Raw genomic sequence first — 24,603 nt, 5'->3', positions numbered from 1 at the left:
CTAAGGCCAGAGGAAGCTTTGGATAAGTTGTAGCTGAGCTTCAGGACACAAAATGCTTGAAATAACTTGTGTGCAGCAGCTCCCATGTTTTAACTCATTTGGACTGAGATGGGTGAGCTTCAGGCCAGCCTGAGGAGCTCAGAAGCATGGGATGGTTTCATAGGACCCCCAGCATGGTTTGGGTTGGAAGGGACCTTAAAGCTCCTCCAGCTCCAACCCCTGTCACAGACAGGGACCCCTTCCACTGGAGCAGCTTGCTCCAAGCCCCTGTGTCCAACCTGGCTTTGAGCACTGCCAGGGATGGGGCAGCCACAGCTTCTCTGGGCACCCTGTGCCAGCGCCTCAGCACCCTCACAGGGAAGAGCTTCTGCCTAAGAGCTCAGCTCAGTCTCCCCTCGGGCAGGTTCAAGCCATTCCCCTTGCCCTGTCCCTACAGGCCCTTGTCCCAAGCCCCTCTCCAGGTTTCCTGCAGCCCCTTTAGGCACTGGAGCTGCTCTCAGGTCTCCCCTTCAGGAGCCTTCTCTTCTCCAGGCTGCCCCAGCCCAGCTCTCTCAGCCTGGCTCCAGAGCAGAGCTGCTCCAGCCCTCGCAGCATCTCCATGGCCTCCTCTGGCTCGGTCCCGGTGTGCCAGCTCGACCCTCCCCGAACTGGGGTGCTCTGGCCCAGCTTCACGGGGTTGGGGCTGAGCCGGGCGCACAGCTCCGCGCAGAACGAGCCAAGCCCGGGGCGGCAGCCCCAGCCCCGCGGCTGTGCGGGGGGACCAACGGGCAGGCCCCGGCCCGATCCCCCCCCCGGTGCCCGTCGCCCGCCGGGGACAACCCCGGGGCGGCCCAAAATGGCGGCGGGCGCGGCGGGCGCCGCCTTTGTTGGGCGCGGGGCCGGGCGGCGGCGGCGGCGCGTGCGCGCTGTGGCGCGGCCAGAGGCGGCTGCGGCGGGCGGCGGTGAGGAACCGGCCCCGGCCCCGGCCCTGCCCGGCCACGGCCCCTGCCCGCGGCCCACGGCTCGGAGCGGCGCCCGCGTGGATGGGATGGAAGCGGGACCCTCGGGAGCAGGTAGCGGGGGGGGACAGCGGGGGTGGGGAGTGAGCAGCGTGCGCTGAGGGAGGCTGCAAGGGGCGGGCGGGTGCACGATGCGGGCCGGGGAGCCCCGCTGTGGGGCCGGGGGTCTGTAACGGGGAGATTGGGGGTGCAGGGAATGCGGGGGGGGGCTGTGGTGTGGTCCCGGTGTCTGGTGGGGGGGAGCAAAGGGGCCCGTGCGGGGCCGAGGCGGGGGGACAGGGCCGGGGGTCGTGCCTGGTTGGGGTGAGGGTACCCCATAGCCCTGCGCGACCCCGGTGCGAAGGGGCTGCTGAGCGCAGAGCGGCAGCATCCCCCAGCTCCCCATTGTCCCCCCAGCTCCCGTTCCTCCCGGCGCAGCGCTCGGGAGCTGGCGTGGGGCCGGCGATGCTCGCGTCGTGACAGCACCGAGCGGGTCCTCGCCCCGCGCCGGGGCATGCGCGGAGCCGGGGCTGTGCGTGGCCGCTGCCGGCGGGGGCCGAGTGACCCCGTGTGCCCCCGGCCTCCACGCACCCCGCTGCAGTCGGGACCAGCGCTTTCCGCACCCCCTCGCACCGCCTCGCTCTGCGGGGTTGGGAACGCTGCTCCCCCAAATGCACCCTCCCGGTCCCGGCCTTGCTCTCATGCCCGATGTGAGCACCCCGAACCCGTGCTGCACAGGGAATGTAGTGCCTGAAATAAGGCAGATGGGAGCGATGGGCACTGGGGACCTCGGCCCTGTCTTGCAGGCGCGTTTGCTGCCTGCTGTAAGGCGCTGGCCTGGGGAGATTCTGACACAGAGTTGTGCACGTTTACAACCGAGCGCCGGTCCTTCCATTTAAAGTGCGGCACGGAGATCTCTTGGTGTCTCTGCTACCTTCTGCCTGCCGGCGCTTTGTGCCTGGGGCTGATTTATTGGCATTGGGAAGCTGTGATTTGGCGTCATGGGCTTTGCTGGTGCCTCGGGGCGATAGTGGGGCTGCTGCAGTGGGGCAATGGAGATAACGCTGCCTGCACCTTCCTACCAGCCTTCACTTACTCTGTTAAGGGGCTGTAAGATGTTACCTGGATGGGATGGGGATGGGTTTGGGTTTCAGTTCTACTTGATGGAGGCTGTGCTGGGAGCAGGGGCTCTGCTCTCTTGGGATTTCCCCCTTTCCTCCCCATATCTGCCTGCGGGATGTCTGCTCCCACCCGTGCTCCCCTGCATCCAGGGCAGGCGTTCTCCTTGTGTTGCAGGAGCTACCGCAGATCCCACCCTGCCTTAGCATCCCTTTGCCTGCTGATGGGCTCCAGGTGCAGGGCTGAGGCTCCTGGGTGAGCTCTGATGAAGCCGGACTGTGACAGGTCAGGGTCATAAAGCAGGAATCCAGCATGGCCCTGGATGTGCCCAACCTGAAGATGCGCGGAAAGGCAGTGGGGAACGTGGGACATGCTGTGACCCACAGGCACCGCTCAGGGAGCTCAGGGGCACACGTTTGTGCCGTGGCTTTAACACTAACCTCATTTCCCCCCCACTTTTAGTTTTCTTTATCCCTCCCGAACGTCCTAAACGCTGTTAATCTTAACCGATGTCTTCCTGTGCTCAACGCGGCGAAACCCCCGAAGCCGTTCCGTCTGTTGGGTCTCTTTATCTTCAGGAAACATGCAATCCTATGTGCCTGGCTCTGGGTTGGGGTTGTACCCAGCAGCAGAGCTGGGAGCAGCACCTTGCCTGGAGACACGGCAGGTATGGGTTATCTCTAAACACTTCTGCAGCCCCTCTCTTAACCCCAGGACAGCCAACACATAGACACGTTATTAAGGTGGCAGGCACTAAAAAGAAGCCAAACCAGGCAAAGGAGCGCTGCTGTTTCAGCAGGGTGATCTGTGGTGGAGCTACAGGAGGGTTCTAACCACTGGAGACCCCAGCCTGAGTGAGGCTCTGCAGGGCTGCCCACGGCGCTGGGACACGGAGAGGAGCCGGCACTGCCTTTGTCCTGTCCCCTCTGGCACCGGGGCTGCCTTTGTCTGCTGCTCCCGGCTCTGCACGGCCCCGGCTGCTGCCTGGATGTGTGTGGGAGCAGAATGAGACCCCGTGGGTAGGCAGGAGGGTGTCAGCCTGCACCCAGGCCAGGCACGGCTGCGGTGCGGGGTCACACAGCCTGGTGTGATCACCAGAGGTGGTGGCAGTCACGGTGCTGGGTGCTTCTCGAACCCCATCAGAGGGACCAGAAAGGGGGACATGGAGCTGCTGGGCATGGGTTGGCTCATGCCAGCATGGGTCAAAGCCGTGTCCGTGCTGCTGGCATCGCTGCACTGCTCTCCCTGGAGCCAGAGGTGCTGTTTTGTGATCCCAGGGAATGGCGCGGTGGAGGTGGTGATGCTCTTGCTGCTGTGCTCTGCTCTGTCGCAGCACCTGTGGGCTCATTCCGTGGTCCTGTGTTGGGGCAGGTTTATAACCTGACACTTTAGTTTGTCCCCCGTGATTCCCAAGCGGGAAGTTGAGGTTTGCCACGGCACAGCAATGCCCTTTGCAGCACTTGGCGTTGAAGATACAAAGAGCTATCTTGTTTTCAGTAGTAAGCATTGTAGTAAATCAGATTATGGCCCGGTGTGGCACATGTCTTGTGTGCAGCTACTGCAGTGCAGGGCAGGAAGAGCTCAGGTTTGCCCTCAGAAGATGGATTCTGGTGCACAGCATGGGTTTAATGCAGCCGGTGCCCTCTGCCCCATGTGGGCACGAGCTGCCTGACCTCAGTGTAGTGTTGAACCAAAAAGCCCCCTCAGCTGCATGAACCCGGTTGTGCCCAGGGTGACTCGGGAAGGAGCAGGCGGCCGGTGCGATGCCTGGGTTGGCAGGGATAAGGTGAGGCTTTTGGAAGCCTGGGCTTTGCGGGACAGCATCAGTCACTTGGAGCCAGCGGGACTGAAGATGTTGAGCCTGGAGACTGTTAAAGCCAATGGCTCATCCCGCTTGCCATTGCCTTTCCTTCTACTGCTGCCACTTGCTTTGCCTCCTGCTGGGGGCTTGTCACTTCTCAGGTGGTTTCTGGGGCTGCTTTAGGGCTGGAGGTGGCTCAGGTCAAGCAGGCAGCTCTGTGTGTCCGGTGGCGTTGCTGTGTGCTGCTCCCCTTGATCCTGGCTGTGTTTTGGGGGCCGGGTGCATGGGGAAGGGGCCGCCGCAGACCCGCTGCCGCCGCCGCAATCAAACTCCCTTTTGTCTCGCCCCGTTCCCGTGGCCCCTCGCCTGAATGCGGCGCTGGAGAGGATTTCAATGGCATGGTAATTTCATGCCGTCCCACCGGGCACAGGCAGCTGTTGGGCAGTGGGGTCGTGTTCCCCAGCTGTTCCCATAAATAACAGCAACAAAGCGTATTCCAGGCCTAATTCCCCCAAACGCCCTTGCCCCTTGGCAGCGCTGCCCTCGCCTGGAGGGACGATGGGGATGATGCTGCTGCCGCCGCCGGCGCGTCCCCGGGGCACGGCTTTTGTGTGCCAAAGTCTGGGATTTCTCGCGGGCCGCTGCGTTTCTCATGGCAGGCGGATTTCATCCCGCATTGTGCGCAGGAACAGCGCTGCCCCTCCAGCCCCCGGCCGCCCGCATTTACATGACAAAGTGGGAGCCTGCACAGCTTCGCCATGGAGAGTCCAGATATGCAGGAGCCCCCCCGTCTGGGGGTGCTTTGGGTGGGTTTTAAGGAGTTTCCTCCTACCAAAGGGAACTGGCACCTTTTGTTGTGCAGTGTCTGCCACAGCGTCCTCCGAGCCAGGCAGAGGGTGGCTTGGGGAGGGCTTGCACTGAGGCAGGTCACTGGGGGACCCTGAGCATCCTGGTGTGGTCAGGGGTGAGCCCACCCTGCGTGCTCACCAAAGGCCTTTGGGATCTCTCCCACCTGGGCCAAAGCAGCCAAAGCAGCAGTCACATCCTGCAGCGCCCAGAGCATCAGCCCTGGTCCCCTCCCTGTGCTGGCTGATGCCGTGTCACCACTCTTACAGATAGCCGTGTCCTGGGTAGGCAGCACTGCACCAGGCTGTGCTTTTTGGGTCTGGAAGTGATTTAGAAGGGAAAAGTCATTATTGCTCCCTGCTTTGCTGGGTGACTCCAGGCGGGTGGCAGGAGCCCTGCAGCGAGCCTGGGGCCGGGCTGCCAGGGTGCTTGCCCCTTCTCATGGCACTCCAGGACTATGTGTGTGCTGCCACTGAAATAAACCCCTCTGAGTGAGCCCAGAGCTCAGCGCTGCTCCTGGGTCCTCCCCTGGCCTCTGCAGAGCATCCCACTGCCATGGTGCTGCTGCTCCAGCCGGCCCGGCTGCCCTCTTACACTGCTCCTGTTCGCAATAGCTTGAGTCTGAGGCAGGTTCTGTGTTCCTGGAGGCTGACTCCTTCCTCTGTGAGTGACGATCCTCATTGCCAGGCTTTGCACTCACAGCGCATGCAGAGAGGCTCTGTGCAGTTACCTGGGGGCTCACCGGTGCAGAGCCGGGGTTGTGGGATGAGCGCAAGCAGGTCGGTCAGCCCTTGGCAGCGCAGCTCCTGCCAGCACCAAGCTGCTCCTCTCCAGAGCTGCGGCTGCTGCCGGTGCCCTGCTGCTGCGGGCACTCTGTTGGCACGTGGAGGGGGGCACATGGAGATGCTGCCCTGTCCACCGCTGCTGGGGTGAGAAGGTCGGAAAGAGGTTCTGGCGTTGAGTGCTGTGCTCTGCTCTGGGGACCCTGACACAAGAGGGACCTGGAGCTGCTGGAGTGAGTGCAGAGAAGGCCACAGGGATGCTGCAAGGGCTGGAGCAGCTCTGCTCTGGAGCCAGGCTGAGAGGGCTGGGCTGGGGCAGCCTGGAGAAGAGAAGGCTCCTGAAGGGGAGACCTGAGAGCAGCTCCAGTGCCTAAAGGGGCTGCAGGGAACCTGGAGAGGGGCTTGGGACAAGGGCCTGTAGGGACAGGGCAAGGGGAATGGCTTGAACCTGCCCGAGGGGAGACTGAGCTGAGCTCTTAGGCAGAAGCTCTTCCCTGTGAGGGTGCTGAGGCGCTGGCACAGGGTGCCCAGAGAAGCTGTGGCTGCCCCATCCCTGGCAGTGCTCAAGGCCAGGTTGGACACAGGGGCTTGGAGCAAGCTGCTCCAGTGGAAGGGGTCCCTGCCCGTGGCAGGGGTTGGAGCTGGAGGAGCTCTGAGGTCCCTTCCACCCAGACCATGGCATGGTTCTGTGATGTGGTTGCAGGGAAGGCAGCAGCGAGGGGCTGTGCTCCGGCAGCTCTTGCAAGTTTGCTGCCTGGTTTCTCACATGAGAGGCAGAGCTGGGAGCAGCGGCTTCAGCAGCGCTGGCAGATGCCTCGGATTGCAAAGCATCACTTGAGGATGCAGCAGCTTGCAGCCAGGGCTGGCCATTGCCAAGGAATGTTCCTCATGTGGGGACATGAATTACACCGCGAGGAGCTCCTCTGAGCACTGCTTTATTAGCATGAGCTGCCCCGGAGCATGGTGCAGCCCGTTGTGGCCGGGGCACTGCTTGTGCCTGTGGAGAGCCCGATCTTGCTCCTTGTCCCATCCTGCCGTGTCCAAAGAGATGCTGGGGCCAGGTTAGCCCCAGGCTCGGGGCTCCCGGGCTTGTGGCTCTGTGGGAAGTTCAGCCCCTGGGGGCTCCCAGGGCTCATCCCATCCCCTTGGTGTCCTGCCCCTTGGTGGCCTTCCATTAGCAGGAAGTCTCGCAGAGACGGGGTGCAAAAGCGAAAAGCAGCTCTGGAGCTCAGTTCTGCTGCGTTTCTGGTTTTCCACTTCCGATATTTTTAGCCTGGAGCTGAAATTTGGATTGAAGAAGCAGGCGGAAGGGAGCAAGGGGTGCGAAGAGCACCATGTGTTGGGGAGCGGGATGGGAGCCGGGACGCTGCTCGGGGCTGACGTGGCCAGTTGGCCACCCAGATGGAGCGCTGCGAGTGCCCCCACGCTGCGCTCCCCGCACCCGGCCCAGCAGCTGGGGCCTCACGGGGTTTGAGAGCCAACAGAAGATGGAAACTGGGGTAGGAGGAGGTGGGAAGAGTGGGACCAGTGCAGGAAGGGCAGATCTCGCCTCGGAGAGCAGCGGTGTTGAGCGCTTCTTCAGGGTTGTTTTATAAGATACCTTGGAGTCCAAGGGTGCTGTCAGGTCAGAAACACAGCTCAGCCCCAGGGCTGGGCACTGGTACCCACTCCTGCATCTCCAGAGCTTCCTTAGTCTGTATAATGGGCCCTGGGGAAGAAAGTGTACTTCCCTCTCAGTGGGTTTGGGGCCATGCTGCTTGAAGTGGGCATTTGGGATTGGTTTTTCGCTGCCTCTCATAATTCACAGGGAAGTGCACCAGGACACGGGTGTGCGTGTGGTCAGGAGTCCCCTCTCCTCCGGAGGTCTGTACTGCTGCCCCCCGTGGTCCTGGCTCAGTTCCTTTCCCGGAGGCAAAGCAGGGCTTATTTCCCTGCTGGAGGATGCTTTGACATCTGCACTGCACAGCAGAGCAGGGCTTGGCACTGCCCTTGGACAGCTCAGCTGGGGCCATCGCTTGCCAGATGGTGCCAGGGAAGCTGTTTCCAGCTGTGCTGGTCCAAATTCTGCCACCAGCACCTCCTGCCAGGAGCAGCAAGGGGGAGCCCTCCTGGCTGGGATGCGGTGATGCAGAGCGCTGTGACTGCACTGTGGGCCTGCCCTCGCAGCCCTCCTGACCGGCTCTCTCCTTGCAGCTGCAGGCGCATACCTGCCCCCCCTGCAGCAGGTATTCCAAGCGCCACGCCGGCCCGGGATAGGAACTGTTGGGAAGCCCATCAAGCTCTTGGCCAACTACTTTGAAGTGGACATTCCCAAGATTGATGTGTATCATTATGAAGTGGATATCAAGCCTGACAAATGCCCACGCAGAGTCAACAGGTAAGGCAAGTATTAGAGGTTTTGGCACTCATTCCCTGCTTCCAGTTTCCTTGTGGAGACTCCGTAAGTGCCTGTCTCTGTCTTCACCAGTGGAAGCCATCAGGGTGACATTGTGGCGGGGCCACAGTGATGTCCAGTGCCCACGTGTGGCTGGACCCCACCGGCTGTGTTTGTGCAGCAGTGCTGGTTCCTGCCCCTGGCAGTCCTGTCCCTGCTTCTTCAAAGCAGCTGTGCTATTTTGGCAGTGATCCCTAGTTTAAAAATAGCAACTCAGACCTTGGGTCATGATGTACTTCTCTGTTCTTTGTTTTCCTTTTGATGTCCTGTTCTCTGCCTGTCCCCTCCCACCCTCTGTGTGCTGAAGCCAACGAACCAAGCAGGGCAAGGCCAAGGCCTTCCTGCCCCAGGGGGAATCAGCTCTGCTCTCTGGTGCCCCACGGCTCAGCAGTGCCCTGCGAAGGGACCAGGCTGTAAAGAAACCAGGAAAATGAACCTGTTCCTTCTCTCCTCTTGTCCCTCTTTCTTGCCCCCTCACCTGCGTAGGGAAGTTGTGGAGTATATGGTACAGCACTTCAAACCGCAGATCTTTGGTGACCGAAAGCCAGTCTATGATGGGAAGAAGAACATCTACACTGTCACAGCCTTACCCATTGGAAACGAGCGGGTAAGAAGGGGTGATAAGCCCTGTGCTGGCAGTGTGACCTGCCTCCAGTCTGGGAGGGACAGGATAAAACTGACCCCTTCCCCTTGTGCCTGTGGGGATGCCATAGTCATAGGATCCCAGCCTGGGTTGGGTTGAAGGGACCTTGGAGCTCACCCAGCTCCAACCCCTGCCACAGGCAGGGACCCCTTCCACTGGAGCAGCTTGCTCCAAGCCCCTGTGTCCAACCTGGCCTTGAGCACTGCCAGGGATGGGGCAGCCACAGCTTCTCTGGGCACCCTGTGCCAGCGCCTCAGCACCCTCACAGGGAAGAGCTTCTGCCTAAGAGCTCAGCTCAGTCTCCCCTCGGGCAGGTTCAAGCCATTCCCCTTGGCCTGTCCCTACAGGCCCTTGTGATCGCTTCCCCTTCCCTTCTGCACGCAGGTTGACTTTGAGGTGACGATCCCGGGGGAAGGCAAGGACCGGATATTTAAGGTCTCTATCAAATGGATGGCCATCGTGAGCTGGCGCATGCTGCACGAGGCCCTGGTCAGCGGGCAGATCCCCGTCCCCCTGGAGTCCGTCCAGGCGCTGGACGTTGCCATGAGGCACTTGGCTTCCATGAGGTACCTGCACAGGGAGGGGTGGGCTGCTGTGGCTGGGACTGGCCTTGATGGTCTCTGGGAGGAGGTGGCCGTGCTGCTCTGGGTGCTCCTGCAGAAGAAGGTGCAGCCAGGGTGATGGCTCAGAGGGGCTGTGGGGTGCTCTGGTGAGCGCTGTCTGACCCGGTGTGCCCTGGGTTGCAGGTACACTCCTGTGGGTCGCTCCTTCTTCTCCCCTCCCGAAGGCTACTACCACCCCCTGGGAGGCGGCAGGGAGGTCTGGTTCGGTTTCCACCAGTCGGTCAGGCCTGCCATGTGGAAGATGATGCTCAACATTGATGGTGATGTATTCATTCGTGCTGGGGAGCTGCAGTGGTGGGGTTGCGTGTGTTGAGGGGGGGTGTATCCAGCCGAGGCTTGGCCAGGTCCGTCTGCTGGGGGGAGCAGGGACACATGGTGGTGTTTGTCCTGCAGTGTCGGCCACCGCCTTCTACAAGGCCCAGCCCGTGATCGAGTTCATGTGTGAGGTCCTGGACATCCGGAACATCGACGAGCAGCCCAAGCCCCTGACGGACTCGCAGAGAGTGCGTTTCACCAAGGAGATCAAAGGTAGAGCACTGGGGACCTGTCCCCAGCTGGGTGCTCCCGCTGAGCCCCTGCAGTGATGGGGGACCAGGAGCTGCACATTGAACAGGCCTTGACTCTGCTGCGTCTCCCTGTCTCACACCAGGTCTGAAAGTGGAGGTCACCCACTGTGGGCAGATGAAGAGGAAATACCGCGTGTGTAACGTTACCCGGCGGCCGGCCAGCCACCAGACGTAAGGCGGGTGGGAAGCTGCCCTTGGAAAGATCTGAGCTGTTCTCCTTTTGGCATCTGCTGGTGTCATTGGGGAAAGGCTGCGATGGCCAAAGGAGATGTGTCTGGGGCTCTGCAGCCAGTGTGGGCTGTGGTGAAGGCGAGCAGGAGGCAGTGGGAGACAGTGGGAGAGCAGAGGATGCTTTGTCCGGCAGCAGCGTGCTGCAGCGGGCAGGAATTGTCCTAGTTTCTACCTCTGAGTTTGGTGGGGTTTTTATCTTTCTAAGATAGACACTGCCACAGCAGAAGCTTTGTCAGGGGACAAAGTGATTCCCTGCCTTGGAATCATGTGTGTGTGCCAGGGAGCAGGCTGGGCCAGGGCACCCCTTGGTGTCAGGGGTGCTGCTGCCCTGCTCCCTCCAACAGGACAAAGCCACCCCAAACAAAGAAGCAGAGCAGGAAATCCCGGCTCGTGCTGTACAAACCCAAGCACTGCAGAAGATTTCCTAGTTCTTGCCCATTCCCAAACCAGTGGTGCCTGCTCTGGCTGATGCTGTCAGGCTTCAGAGCCCCTGCTGCAACAGGTACACCTCAGTGGCCACAGCCACGTTTCCTGTTGCACAACCCCATCTCCAGGTGTATCTCATGGGGTTCATGTGTGTGTTGCCCCAGGCACCCCCTTTCCCTGGTGCTCCAGCGTCCCTGGGTCCCAGCCCTGTGTCTTTGTGAGCAGAGGAGGGATGTGATGTCTCACCAGGCTGTTCAGGCTGGCTCTCCCTGTTTTGGCCTCCCTAAAGATTATTGGGTCAGTTCTTCATTTTCAGAGCTCTTTATGGAGCTGCAGACAGCTGGTGCTGGGTATTGCACCCTGGTTGTGTGCGCAGCACAGCACCCCTCAGCCCTGATTCCTGTGGGTTTGAGGGGAGATGCAGCCTTCTTGCCCCACAGCACCCCTCAGCCCTGATTCCTGTGGGTTTGAAGGGAGATGCAGCCTTCTTGGTGTTTTGTGGGTTTGGGGGTGGTTTGGTGTGTTTGTGGGTTTGGGGGTGCAGCTCTGCACACCCTGGAGCCACTGCCCTGTACCCACAGGGGGTGGTTAACCCGGAGCTCAGCTCATCTCCCAGGAGGGCACTGAGCACAGAAGTCCTCTGGAGTGCCAGCGTGCTGTACTTATGTACCTGACAGTGGCATGAGTGGCATGTCCTGCACTAAACATTTGCCCTCATTAGCTGGATTAGTGAGGGAGAGCTTTATTCAGGGACTGGAGTCCCACACTGCGGTCAGAGTATTCTTGACTCCATTTGTGAGAATGCCCCTGTTGTGCTCTTGATTATTGTATGGTAGCTGGGGGTGGGAGCCTGCCTGTTCCCTCTCTTCCCAGCCAGGGTAAGTAGTGCTTGTGCTCTGAAGTGTCTGCTCTGAGTAGGTGCACCTTCGTGTCCTGCCTCTGCCAGGTTTCCCCTGCAGCTGGAGAGCGGGCAGACAGTGGAGTGCACAGTGGCTCAGTACTTCAAGCAGAAATACAACCTGCAGCTGAAATACCCCCACCTCCCCTGTCTCCAGGTTGGCCAGGAGCAGAAGCACACGTACCTGCCCTTAGAGGTGAGCATCAGCTCGTGTGGTGTGAGCACGAGTTGCCTCGGTGTTGACTTGGCAGGAGCTTCAGGCTGGTTTGGGGCTCGCTGCAGGGCCTGAGTGCTGTGCCCATGGGGCAGCTCAGCCGTGGTCCCTCATGTCTCGCCTGTCCCTAACACGAAGCTGCTGTCTCTCCCCTGCCATGCAGGTGTGTAACATCGTGGCAGGCCAGCGGTGCATCAAGAAGCTCACGGACAATCAGACGTCGACCATGATAAAAGCAACAGCCAGGTCTGCCCCAGACAGGCAGGAGGAAATCAGTCGCCTGGTACGTGGCTCGAGGGATGGGAGCGGTGGTGTTTGGGCTGTGGCTCTGGTAGTGGGTGCAGCATCATGTCTGTGATGCACCTTGCTGTGGTCCTGCTCCTCAGCTGCTCTGTGCTGGAGCGCTGCAGCCTGCTCAGGAGATGCTGGTGGGATTAATGGCTTGGGTTTATTCCCCTCTTCCCACTGAATCCCTGGTCAGAGATGCCTGCATGGGGGTAATGGACACATGCATGGAGGAGCCCAGCTCCAAGTGACTGCGGAAACTTGTGTACAGCAACTTCACACTAATGGAACCTGATCCAAAGGAGCTGGAACTAAAAATAGGAAAACAAATTAGAGAAATGCCCCTGGCTGTGGGTGAATGTGGGGCTGTGTTGTGGGACTGTGGTACGGGAGCTCTGTGTGCAGGTCAGCCGGGGGCGAGGCAGGGGAAAGCAAACCTGGCTCTGCTCTGCATTGCTCAGTGTGTTCAAAAATGAGGTCCCCCATGGGTCAGTTTGGTTTGACCCTTTGTGTTAAAGCACTTGCCCTCGCCTTACAGAGAGATCTGCAGCTCTGCAGGGACCAGGACTTGAAGCTGCTTGGGATGCAGCAGTTGGTCTCACTCCTTCTATGGCCTTTCCTTCCCTTTGCAGATGAAGAACGCCAGCTACAACCTGGATCCATACATTCAAGAGTTTGGGATCAAGGTTAAGGATGACATGACGGAGGTGACGGGGAGGGTCCTGCCAGCACCCATCCTGCAGTACGGAGGCAGGGTAAGCAGGGCTGCACTGCCTGGGTGCTGAGCTGTGTTGTGCAGAGAGAGGCCTTCCCACCAGAAAATGTTGTTTCTGAGCAAGACTTGTGTTACCTTCATGTGGGTGGGGTAGAGCAGGAGTTTTTTATCACAGGACTTGTGGTTTGGGGTTGTTTCATCAATATAAGTGCTGTGAAAGCTGTAACCAAGAGTCAGGCAGTGACAAAAGCGTGAGCTGAAGGGGAGAGGGATGCTCAGGGCAAGCAGCTTGGGTGAGTTTTCCATCACTGCTGAGGAGCTGAGATGGGGAATTGCCCATGGCTGACCCTGGCAGGGCAGGGAGCTGGTGAGGGTGTGTGGCTTGGCAATGGGGAGCACCACCAGAGCCCGTGCTCCCCAGGGCAGTGCTCTGACTGTCTGTTTGCCTTGCAGAACCGGGCCATTGCAACTCCCAACCAGGGCGTGTGGGACATGCGAGGGAAGCAGTTCTACAACGGCATTGAGATCAAAGTCTGGGCCATTGCTTGCTTTGCCCCACAGAAGCAGTGTCGAGAGGAGGTGCTGAAGTAAGGAAAGGGGCAGCCCATGCGGGTGGGGGGAGCTGTGGCTCCTGGGGTCCCACCCTGGGGCTGCACATCCTCCATCACTAATACCTGATGTGTACGCAGCTGAATTAATTGCTTGTGGTACAAGTTTGATCTGGGTTCACACTTGGGTGTTCAGTCTTGTTTCTGGTAGTTTATCCAGGGAGCCTCACTGTTTATGCTGGCTGCAAACAGCCGTCACAGAGCCTGCCAGGGCTGGGTGAGCACATTGGCACATGTGAGCTGACAGTCAGGCTCTCCTCGATCTGCTCTTTGCATCAGGTAGCTGCAGCATTGTGATCTGATACTGCCAGCCCAGAAGCTGTATTGAACTCTTCTAAGCTGGATCCCCTCAGAGAGATGGGGTTGTGAGGGATGTTGAGCTAAGTTTCCCCATACTCTTGTCTGAAATACTGTAGTTCAGGTAGGAAACATCCTGACTTGCCATGGGTTTTTATTACAGAGCAATGTGAGGCTTTCTGAAAAGCTTTGGTAGCTCAGACATTCTCTGCTTTGTTAGCAAAGGGACACTGAGTGGGGAGAGACACCGCACTCCTCCTCTGACTCCTTTGGGGCAGAGCTGGGAGCCCTGGTCCCCCTTGAGCTCTCTCTGCATCAGATTTATCCTTGGTAATCCAAAACCCCAAAGTGTGGCTGAGCACTTGGGTTTGGTTTTGCAAATCACCTGGAGATGAGCAGGTTTGCTCCCCCTTCTCCAGCCTTCCACCAGGGGATGGCTGATGGCCCCACCACTTCAGGAGGAGTCAGTGCTGGGGTAGGAGGGCACCAGGGTGGGACAGGTCAGCTCTGACAAGTGCTGCTCTTGCACCTCCTGCACCAATGCACTTGCTGGATGCTGCAGAGCCGCAGGTGATGTCCCTGTGTCTGTCCTGACCCGCTCCAGCCGGGGGGCTCCTCTTGCTTGGTGCCGTGCAGGGGAGCTCCGGGCTCACTGCTGCTCCTCCCGGGCACAGGAACTTCACAGACCAGCTGCGCAAGATCTCCAAGGACGCGGGGATGCCCATCCAAGGCCAGCCCTGCTTCTGCAAGTACGCCCAGGGTGCAGACAGTGTGGAGCCCATGTTTCGACACCTCAAGAACACCTATTCAGGGCTGCAGCTCATCATTGTCATCCTGCCAGGGAAGACACCGGTGTATGGTGCGTATGGGGCTGGGGAGAGCGAGGAGAAGAGAGGGCCCTCCCCTCTCTGCTCTTCCTGCTGTGGTTTCTCTCCCTGTTCCCAAGGATGCTGCTGGCAGCGTTGCTGATTGCCTTGTGCTCATCTGCTTCCTCTGCCCGCAGCCGAGGTGAAGCGTGTTGGGGACACCCTCCTGGGGATGGCCACGCAGTGCGTCCAGGTCAAGAACGTGGTGAAAACCTCCCCGCAGACCCTTTCCAACCTCTGCCTCAAGATCAACGTCAAGCTCGGGGGGATCAACAACATCCTTGTGCCTCACCAGCGGTGCGTACGGCTCCTGCCTCTCATGGCTTTGGGACTTGATTCCCAAGGCCCTGGCAGTGCTGCCTGCCTGGATTCACCTGGGGAAGAGGGATCCTGTGGGTGGCTGTGTGAAGTAGCTCTTTGAAATGGACGTTTTCAGCCTGGCTCGCCTTGTAATGAGCTACTGACGTGCTCAGGCCAGAGCCTGGAAGTCGGGAGATGTTATCTGTGTGATCTGTTCATCTCCGTTGGGCTGTGCATCACCTTGTCATGGCCCCAATGCCTGACTGCTCCTTTCTCTTCTCCCCCACCAGCTCTGCTGTCTTTCAGCAGCCGGTGATCTTCCTTGGGGCCGATGTCACTCACCCGCCGGCAGGAGATGGGAAGAAACCCTCCATAACGGCTGTAAGTTCCTTGTCCAGAGCCAGGCTTGGTGCCCAAGAGCCCTGCAGGGACACAGGGACTCGTGTGTCCCATGAGGTCCCTGTGGTGACACCTCTCGAGGTGGTCCCATGCTCTTTTGGGTGTTCTGATCCCGCTCCTGGGGAAGTGGATCCCATCCTGCCTCTGCTGCGGTTTTGGGGAGCCACTGGGAGAGCTGGCAGCTGCCAGCAGATGGGGCTGGTGCTGTGCTGGACCCCGTGAGTGCTGTCAGACTGGAACAGGGTGTGAGGGGAGCTGGGTGCTGCCACAGTGCCCCCTGAAGTCATCCCTGGGCGTCCCTATCCTTCAGTGCAGCCCTAGGAGGGACCTTCCCCAGCCGGGAGAGCTGGGGCTTTGGAGATGGGGGAAACTGGGCTTCTTCCGAGGCTTTTGGGGAGGAGGATTTGCCTTCACCTCAAATGAGCAACAAGCATCCATCCATGAAGTGCCAGTGCATGCTGGTGGGGCTGGGTGGCAGCTGGCGCCCTTCGCCAGGCTGCAGGACGTCGTTACAGTGAGGGAGAGTGTCAGGTTCAATGAAGCACATCAGCATTTTCCTACTAAGTTCTTAACTTTCCAGGGCTCCCAGCTCAGGTTTTCCTTGGCATGCGAATGGCTCTTTGGAACGAGTGGGTTTTTTCTTCATTAGCAGGGGTTGGGAAATGCTCTTGGCTCTTTGCAGTAGGTGTGGGTGGGACAGAACAGGCTGTTTCCTGTGGCAGCGCTGCTCCTCTGAAAACATCTTCTGTGTTTTGCTGTGCAGGACCACGGCGGGGCTTTTTTTATCTTCATTTTCATGAGAGCTGTTTTGAAGCTGCAGGGGAGGAGGAGGGCAGCGCCTTCACATGGCCTTGATCTTGTCCTTGGTGTGCTGCTAACGGGACAATAGAAGGGGGTCTGTGGCTGAAGCCAAAGGAAACATTTCTGTTGTGCTCATGAGCTCTGATGGTGCAGCCCAGACCCTAGAGCTCCATTTGGGAATGGCTTTACCCTGCCCGAGGGGAGACTGAGCTGAGCTCTGAGGCAGAAGCTCTTCCCTGTGAGGGTGCTGAGGCGCTGGCACAGGGTGCCCAGAGAAGCTGTGGCTGCCCCATCCCTGGCAGTGCTCAAGGCCAGGTTGGACACAGGGGCTTGGAGCAAGCTGCTCCAGTGGAAGGGGTCCCTGCCCTGTCCTGCTGGGGCAGAGCAGCAGCAGCCCCCACAGCCGCTCAGTGGCACCAGCCAAGTTGTCTCCCTGGAAATTCCCACAAATGCTGCATAGGGCACGGCAGGGTGAAACCAGGATGTGGCCACGACCAGGGATGTCCCTTTTGGGCTCTAGTTGCCTGTACAGTGTTCACTGTCGCATCTGTTGTGAGCTCGGATGCTCTGCCCACTGCCAGCTGTGGGTGTTGGAAGCGTGCAGAGGCTGGGAATGTCCCGTGTCCCCTCCATCCTTGCTGTTGTAACCTGTGGCCCTGGCCTCTGTCACTGCAGGTTGTGGGCAGCATGGACGCCCACCCCAGCCGGTACTGTGCCACGGTGCGTGTGCAGCGTCCTCGCCAGGAGATCATCGAGGACTTGTCCTACATGGTGAGGGAGCTCCTCATCCAGTTCTACAAATCCACCCGCTTCAAACCCACCAGGATCATCTTCTACCGCGATGGCGTTCCCGAGGGGCAGCTCCCGCAGGTGAGGACCCCTCAGATCCTTGTCTGCTCCCTTAGGGGTGCCTGGGTGCCAATGTGTCCCCTCACCCTCCATGCCCACTGCCTCTCCAGATCCTTCACTATGAGCTCCTGGCGATCCGAGATGCCTGCATCAAACTGGAAAAGGATTACCAGCCTGGCATCACCTACATCGTCGTCCAGAAGAGGCATCACACCCGTCTCTTCTGTGCAGACAAGAACGAGAGGGTGAGTGCCACGGGGTGCCGGGGTTGTAGGAGGCCAGTTCAGTTCATCCACATCCCTTAGGAAGAGCCAGCCCTGACTGTGCTGAGGGCAAAGCTCACCCCTGGCAGCAGAGAGCTCCTGCTTGACTGAAACGTGCTGCTCGGTTGGGTCCTGCATCCATGAGGATTCGGCTGCTTCCAGAAACCCAAACAGCTGTTTGCTGTTACGATGAGTTACCGGGTGCTGATGATCCTGGTGGCTCTCTGGAAATAGCCTCTGTCAGCTTGAAAACATCTGTTGTTTTGGTGATAGCTGTAGCCACTGACGTGACAGGATGAATAACCCCTTGCTTGCTCACAGCTTGTTCGTGTGTGCTGTGCAGTAGCATCAGTTGCTGTAGCTTTTCCTAGATTGGATCTAAATTGAGTGGTTAGATCCAATCTAACCACACTCTGGCTCTACCCGAGCATGAAGATTAAATCTTGGGAACTGAGGACAGGTTTTGATCAGGGTGCAGAAGCCCCAGTATTCCCTGGCAGAGACTCTGGCATATTCTCTGTATGGATCCTTAGAATTCTGCTCCCTTGATCCTCATTTCTGCAGCAGGATGGGCCAGTGCCCAGCTCTCAGCTGCCTGCTTTCCTTCTGATGCTGTTTGCTCTGTCTCCAGGTGATGCCTGGTGTTAATGCTTGCAGGAAATGCCAGCAAGCCTGAGGGGGCAGGGAGCAGAGCAGGATGAGCTGCTGCTGTCTGCTGTTAGGAGTGCTCTGGGAGCAGCTCTGCATAGTGCTCTCAAATTGAGATGCTGAGATGGGGATGCTGCACTGCGGCCCTGGTGCAGCGCGAGCGTGTACGGGCGGTGCTCTAGGCAGCTGGAAATAACCAAACTCTGCAGTGCTTGGATCTCTCTCTATGTTTCCTGTAGATTGGGAAGAGTGGGAACATCCCAGCAGGAACGACAGTGGATACAAATATCACCCACCCCTTTGAGTTCGACTTCTACCTGTGCAGTCACGCAGGCATTCAGGTACTGCACTGCAGAGCTGGCTGGTGGGGGGCTGCTGGTTTTCTTTGGCTGTTGTTGCAGACTGTGCTCTCTTGCATCTGACCCAGCACTGTCAGAGCTCCCTGCAGCTCCAGAGACAAGGGCAGCTCCATCCAGACTGCCCTTGCGGTGGTTTTGGTGAGCCGGGACTGCCCTGCTGCTGCATTATATGGCACATACACGATATCTCTTGGAGCCAAGGATCTCTCTAATGAGATTTTCCTCCTTCAGAGTGGCCAATTCAGCAGCTTGTGAGCTGGTGTCTGAGCGTGCTGGGCTCGCTGGGGTGCCTGGTTGTCAGCAAGGACCTGTTGTCTGGCTGTGGGCGGGAGAGCTGGTTTGCTTTGCAGCTGCCTTTCTTCAGGCAGCCAAGATTAGTCAGAGATGGTACTGCAAAAATTGCACTCATTTAATCCACAGCTGCTTCCGCAGGGGAGGCTTCCTGGCTTCCTGCAGGGACAGCGTGAGCTGGCCTGGGTCCGGGAGGAGCTGGTGCGATGCAGTGGGGGTGCAGTGGCAGGGCATGGGCATGGGGCAGTGACAGTAATGCTGGTTTGCACATCAGTGCTAAGGGCTTTCGTGCCTCGTGGTGCCTGCATGCATGTGGGGTTCTCACTAGGGAAGCACAGACATCTGTCCTGCTCAGGCTGTCTGATGGGTTGATTTGACTGGGGAGGACGCAAGGCAGCACCTCTTATGCTGCCCCCTCTCCTTGCCAGGGTACGAGCCGGCCATCCCATTACTATGTCCTCTGGGACGATAACCGGTTCACCGCGGATGAGCTGCAGATCCTCACGTACCAGCTGTGCCATACCTACGTGCGCTGCACCCGCTCCGTCTCCATCCCGGCCCCAGCGTACTACGCGCGACTGGTGGCATTCAGAGCACGGTACCATCTCGTGGACAAGGAGCACGATAGGTGAGGGGCTCTCAGACCGCAGGGGTGTTCAAAAGTGCCTGAATCCGAGCAGTGCTGCAGCAGACCCTCGCTCGAGGGGGAGGCCTGCACATAGCTGCATCCTTTTAGGTCTCGGCCTAGGGGGAACTGGGAGTAAAGGAGGGTTAAATCCCACCCCAAGCTAAGCCTCGTCCTGGAGGAACATCCATGGGGTGTGTGAGCGATACCAGCCACCCCAGGGTACTGGAATCTCTGCAGTGCCAAGCACAGTAGCTGGCACGCACCGCATCCCTGTACACTGGTGAGATGCCTTCCTGTGCTGCCAGACTCTGCTCTCCAAGGGGTTTTCTCAGCGTTCCTGGGGGAAAGGGAAATAGGAAATAATTACACATTGGTTTCCTTGATTTTCAGTGGTGAGGGCAGCCATATATCTGGACAGAGCAACGGCAGAGACCCCCAGGCCTTGGCGAAGGCTGTGCAGGTTCATCAGGACACTTTACGTACCATGTACTTTGCTTGAAAGCCTTTTGTTACCTCACTCAAGAAAGCTTTCAGATTTGTAGGAGCCATACAAAAAAGGAAGCATTGGGACACCTTGTTTATTTTCCAATGAGAAATCACTGCAGGGCAGGCAGCGTCGAGTGGAGGCAGGAGACCAGCACCACGGGGCAGGGAAGAGCCAACACCTCTGGAGGATCGCAAGAAACCGATGGCTATTTTTTTGATCATTTTTTCTGGCTTTGCAAATTTTTGACCTGACCAAACACACGAAGGCACTCGAGGAAGGGAGAACGCTCCTCCCGGGAGGCGGACGCAGGTTGTCAGTGATAAGATGCAATACTATAGACTCCTGACTGTGAACTGGCGGATTTGGTCCTCCGTTGCCCACCAGGCGCTGGTAGGTATTTTTTGTGTGGGTTGGGGGGAGGGGATTTTTAGAGCCTTAAAACAGAAGACTAGATTTATAAAACTAATATTTTAGAATACGAGATGCTTTAATGGGTTAAGGGGAAATAAAAGAAACCAACTAGTTTATAGGAGAATTCTAACACTAACGGTTCCCCACCCCCTGAATAATTCCCCCCCGTATAATGTAAGGCACCCTAGCACTTAGCTCGGAACTGAGAACTGTCTTCCTTGTGTTAAAAGCTAGTTAGCTGCTGCCGTTTGAAGCAACAGTCCAGACTTTTCCATGGGTGAGTGCCTTACTATGATGCTGCAAAGTTTCCATGTTTTTAATCTTGTGAGGAAAACAGTAATCTTGTCTTGATGGTGGTCCATATTTCCATCGGAAGGAGTTGATTTCTATGGTCCTAAGTTGCAGTTTATGTTAGATCACAACCTCATGGTGGTTAAACTCCATTGAAAGATGTTGCACTTTTCACACAGGACACGTTTAATGGCTGCTGACCCATTTTTTGTTTTCCAATGTACTACTTGTTATTTAAAACTGTTTCTGACAAATGGGGGCATCTTCATCCCATGAGGACAGAAATCACTCGCGGTTGTTTCCCCCCCTTTGTTTTGGTTTTCTTTTTCCCTGAATTTTTATGATGGACACCGGGATTTTTTTACTGAACATTATTTTTATACGAGACCGAGTCTGTTGCCAAACTACACGAGTCATTAACATTGTCACAGTTTACATCACCACGCTTCCCGAGGCTCTGCGCTCACACCAGAGGTTTCCAACGTTCCCTGTCCCATGAGTGTTACCAACCACAGTCCGTGCAGCGCTGGGTGCTCCTCAGCACCCACCTCCCATGTGCACTCAGCACGTGTCTGCCCGGGTCGGCTGCTTCCCGGAGTACCATGTACCCCAAATCCAGCACCTCCAAACTGTCCCCCCCCTCTGCTGCTAGGTTTTGCTGCTCTTCGTGTCACGGTGTCACTGATGTCATGCGCAGGGGTTTTGTTTTATTCTGAAAGCACACCAGGGTTGTTCCTTTAGTCAGAATGATGAAATCCTTGTTATTGTCATGGGGGAAACTCCTACTGAGTTGTGTCTGTAACAGAAAAAAAAGCCTTTTTTTCCCAACAGTAACGTAGTGACTGCTTTTCAGACTCGTTTTGCCGCACAGAATGGCTGTTGTGCACAGTGGGGCAGTAGTAGCAACTCATTCCCAATGCCATGTGGGCAGGTTATCTGGGTTATTTACATGAACGTGTGCACAGCGCTTCCTGCAAGAGAGCAAATGACGTGCATGCTCCTCCTGCGCTCTTCAGGGGAAGAGCTTCAAGTGTAACCTTTCTCCTGCCGGCCATGAGCGCGTTTCCGAGGCAGACCCACCACAGGCACTGCCCCATGTCCGTATGCGTGGAGAGGAGCACACCTTTTTGGTTTGTACTTTCTGATGTTTAAACTTGCCTTCATAAAAAGAACCACGTTGGTCATGTTGGCCCCTTGATCTGTCCCAGCAGTGGGAGTTCACTCGACCCATTTTCTTTTTCGGGCACCGTGTTTGTGAAAAGTGAAGACATCAATACGCTATGCAAACTAAGTGCTGAGCCCACTGATGCCACGTTTTGTGAAGATCCTGCGTTTAGCACAGTCCAGTTCTTTTGCCTCAAGACGACAGTATTTTGTTTGTATTCTCCTTTGCACCTTGTGTCAACCTCCACTGCTGTATATCTGCAAGGTGACGGGGAGGAGACCAGGAGCTATTCGTGGTCAGTGGGGTAGCAAACTCTTAGGAAGGCTTTTAGAGAGTAGGGAACGCATCAACACTAAGCACCAACATGAGAAGCCTACATTCCTGTACACAAGTGCCTGCATAGTGACACAAATTCAGCACCTCCATCTCATCCTCAGAACTCTGGCTCATGTTCCTTGCAAGCAAAATGATCCCAGAGGGGCTGTACCCACTCACCTGGTGTTAGAAAGCTCCTCGTTAAGGATAAGATCGGGGTTGAGGTCAAGGTTCTCTCTGCAAATCAGTTTGTTCACCAGCATTACGACGGAAAGCCCCTGGCTGCTGTTGGGCAGCGAGGGGCAAAGGTATTTTGGGTTCTAGTGTTTTATTTTCGTGTTTTAGTTGGGTCTAGGATTCTGAAATGTCTTTTCGTAGCTGTGGCATCGCACGTGCCATTTTTAACCATTTGAAAAGAGACAGTGCGGGCATTTACAGAAACAGCTTCTTGCTCTGTAACAATTTTTTGTAACCTTGAGACTTGAAATGTAAAATGGACCTTTAAGATTTGCACTCATTTGTAAGGTGGCTGTTCATAGAAAACTATGAATGAAGACTTGCTGATGTAGCACCTACTTTTAACAGCGTTTTAACTGCGCGACAGCTTCACAGCTTCTGAAACTCTCAACTGTTGACTTGCAGACTGTGTTCTGCCCTTATTTCACCGTCTGCATTGGGTTTCCATGGGTTTGAATGAATCAAAAAAGCCAAACTCAGTAGCTGCTGTGCCCTTTAAACCCCGTTTCCATTCTGAAGACATTTAGAAGGGGTTTGAGTTACCCACATGTTTTGTATAATGGACTATGCACTGTACCTTCGACACGGCTCCAGCATTCAGCATTTCTGCCCTTTTCTTGTCCGAGATGCGAACGAGTAACTGCATGTTGAGGTGCTGTGCATTTTGCTACCCGTAGCGGATAGATGTTAACCCAGATACATATCAGGATCTGTAGTTGCAAACACAAAGTCACAAACCCCACATGGACATCCCAGATGGCTCCCGAGTCTCTGCCTTCTCCATGCGCACGTGTTCCTTCTGCAACTGGAAGCATCTCTGGGTGCCTGCCGTTTCATGGGAAGAGGAGTAACTGATTTACCCGTCAGCTGTTGAATGCTGTTTGATTCCCTTATCTTCTGTGTGAGTATAATGGGGAGGGAGAGGGCAGAGCAGCCCTTTCCCCAAAGCTTTCAGGGCCGGTCGGGGTGTTCTGGTATTCACAAGCATAAGACCTGATGTCTTGAGTGTCCAAAAGCCCAAGCATTCAACGTTGCCTCGCGGAAAGTTTTCTTCTTGGAAAAATTAGTGTGACGTAAAAGAATGTGATTCTTTCAGGAAGAGAAAGCCAGACAGAAGAGAGCAATAACCACGTGAAATCCATATCTTGCCTGAGTGATTTGCACTTCAATAGTTGTGAAAGAAAATTTGCAGGACTCCAGTGCTTTTGTGTTCAGTTTCTAGCCCCTTTCGTACCTCCTTTATACGAGCAAGTGTTGAACTGTACATAGGGTGTTTACGAGACGCTCTGTTTGGGTTGTTATTTTCCTTGTGGGTTCTTTTGGTTTGGCTTTTGCTTGAGCTCTGTATGGTCCCTTTGTTCAATAGACGTGAACAGTTGATGTACAGTGCTTACTGAACAAGCAGCAGCACAAAACTTATTTTATTAAGAAAATACGGCTTATATTTTAAAGGTCGGATATCAATTTTCCTTTTTGTATGTGTGGAATTGAGACTGGTGGAGAGTAACAAAATCCTTGGATTAGGCCAAAAGAAAATCCTGTAAGATCATAACCACCTCTTTATTAAAGAAAACAGTATGATTCAAGAGCTCCAGAACATCGTATTTATATTGATTTGATTTGGTTTGATTTGATTTGATTGCCTTTGTGGATTTCTCTCTTTTTTTTCTTTTTTTTTTTTTGCCTTGGTCCTGGTTTTTGCTTGCAACTTTGACTCTGCGGTCCCAAGTGTCTGTTACCCTGTAACTGTTGGCAGAAGACCTAAATAAAAGCAATGTGAACACGTTGGGGTGACCCTCCTGAGTCAGACTGCGTGGGGAAGGTTCATGTGCAGCCCCAGCCCTTGGGAAAGGCTTGGGGACGAAGGGGGAAGCGCTGACTGTAGCTGGATCGCATCAGGTACTGCAGAGGATCTGAACCCCATCCCATAATGAGGGAAACACTTCAGTGAACAAATATCTCTTAAAACTTCTTGGAATATGGGAGCCAATTCTGCTTCTTACTAGAATGTATCTGTTTGAGGACTGGCTTAAGTTGAGCTCCTCAGGTCATCGGATAGCAGGACCATGCATCAAAATACACTGCTTTTCCAGCTATGTTGTGTGCTCTGGGGCTACAAGAGGCTGTTGGCTCCATGGTGCTTTAAGTGGACAGATTTTGGATCCCTTTTGGACTGGGGTTAATCCTGATCCTCTGGGTTTCTCTTGTTTTACCTTTCTCAGCTTTGGAATGCAAGCATCCCAGCCCTCTCCAATGCTAGCAGCTTACGGTTGTGTCATAGGGTCTGAAACTGGAGGCTGTTTCCCATCCTCCGAATCCTTAGATCCACTTGTGCTTCACCTTGCAAACGTGCATTGAGGTACCTATAGATGATGGATTATTTAGCAGCTGAGCTCTAACTGGGGTTTGAATAATGCTAAGCAGTTCTAAGGAAGCTCTGGCTAAAGACACACACGTCCTCATTAGATGATTTGCACTGTAGCATTCAGAACATGTGCTACCAAACCAAGCACTTGTATGGGTTCCACACACATCCTGCTGCTGGTTTGGGGGTTATAGCTTAGCTCATACCTTATATTATACCTTATTGTAAACTGAGTCCTACCACAGAACAGAAATCATCTCCTGCAGCTCCTGGGAGAGCTGCCTTGTGCAGCGGGTCTGAAGGCCAGGAAAACAGGTCGGGCTCCTGGGTTTCGGGTGTTAGGTTGGCATTTGAGCCCCGGCCTGGGGTTCTGGTTACAGCAGAACCAGAAGTGCCCACCTGCCTCCAAAGGATGCGCGTTGTGCAGAGATGCCTCCCTCTGCTGTATCTGCTTGATCTCGGG

General features: G+C 56.3%; 2 protein-coding genes across 3 annotated transcripts in view; one reads left to right on the top strand and one right to left on the bottom strand.

Annotated features, from left to right (window-relative positions):
• PSMB2 (proteasome 20S subunit beta 2) overlaps positions 1–24,603 on the bottom strand; it is a 183,517-nt gene that overhangs the window by 89,479 nt on the left and 69,435 nt on the right. The window lies entirely within an intron of this gene.
• Positions 911–23,570, top strand: LOC133216233 (protein argonaute-1). The gene is made up of 19 exons (XM_061360789.1): positions 911–1,052; positions 7,719–7,902; positions 8,446–8,566; positions 8,987–9,172; positions 9,353–9,485; positions 9,619–9,753; positions 9,875–9,962; positions 11,395–11,542; positions 11,724–11,843; positions 12,478–12,600; positions 13,014–13,147; positions 14,140–14,324; positions 14,469–14,628; positions 14,922–15,012; positions 16,507–16,701; positions 16,791–16,925; positions 17,831–17,932; positions 18,670–18,869; positions 19,260–23,570. The coding sequence occupies exons 1-19, from the start codon at positions 1,028–1,030 to the stop codon at positions 19,366–19,368; spliced, it is 2,574 nt and encodes an 857-aa protein (XP_061216773.1). The 5' UTR covers positions 911–1,027; the 3' UTR covers positions 19,369–23,570.

The sequence above is a fragment of the Neopsephotus bourkii genome, unplaced genomic scaffold, assembly GCF_033783945.1.
Source record: "Neopsephotus bourkii isolate Nb327-2 ecotype Australia unplaced genomic scaffold, CSIRO-AGI_Nbou_v1 NB_1036, whole genome shotgun sequence".
NCBI lineage: Eukaryota > Metazoa > Chordata > Aves > Psittaciformes > Psittacidae > Neopsephotus > Neopsephotus bourkii.
Note: the sequence above shows the minus strand (reverse complement) of the source record. Positions and strands in the feature narration are given on the sequence as shown.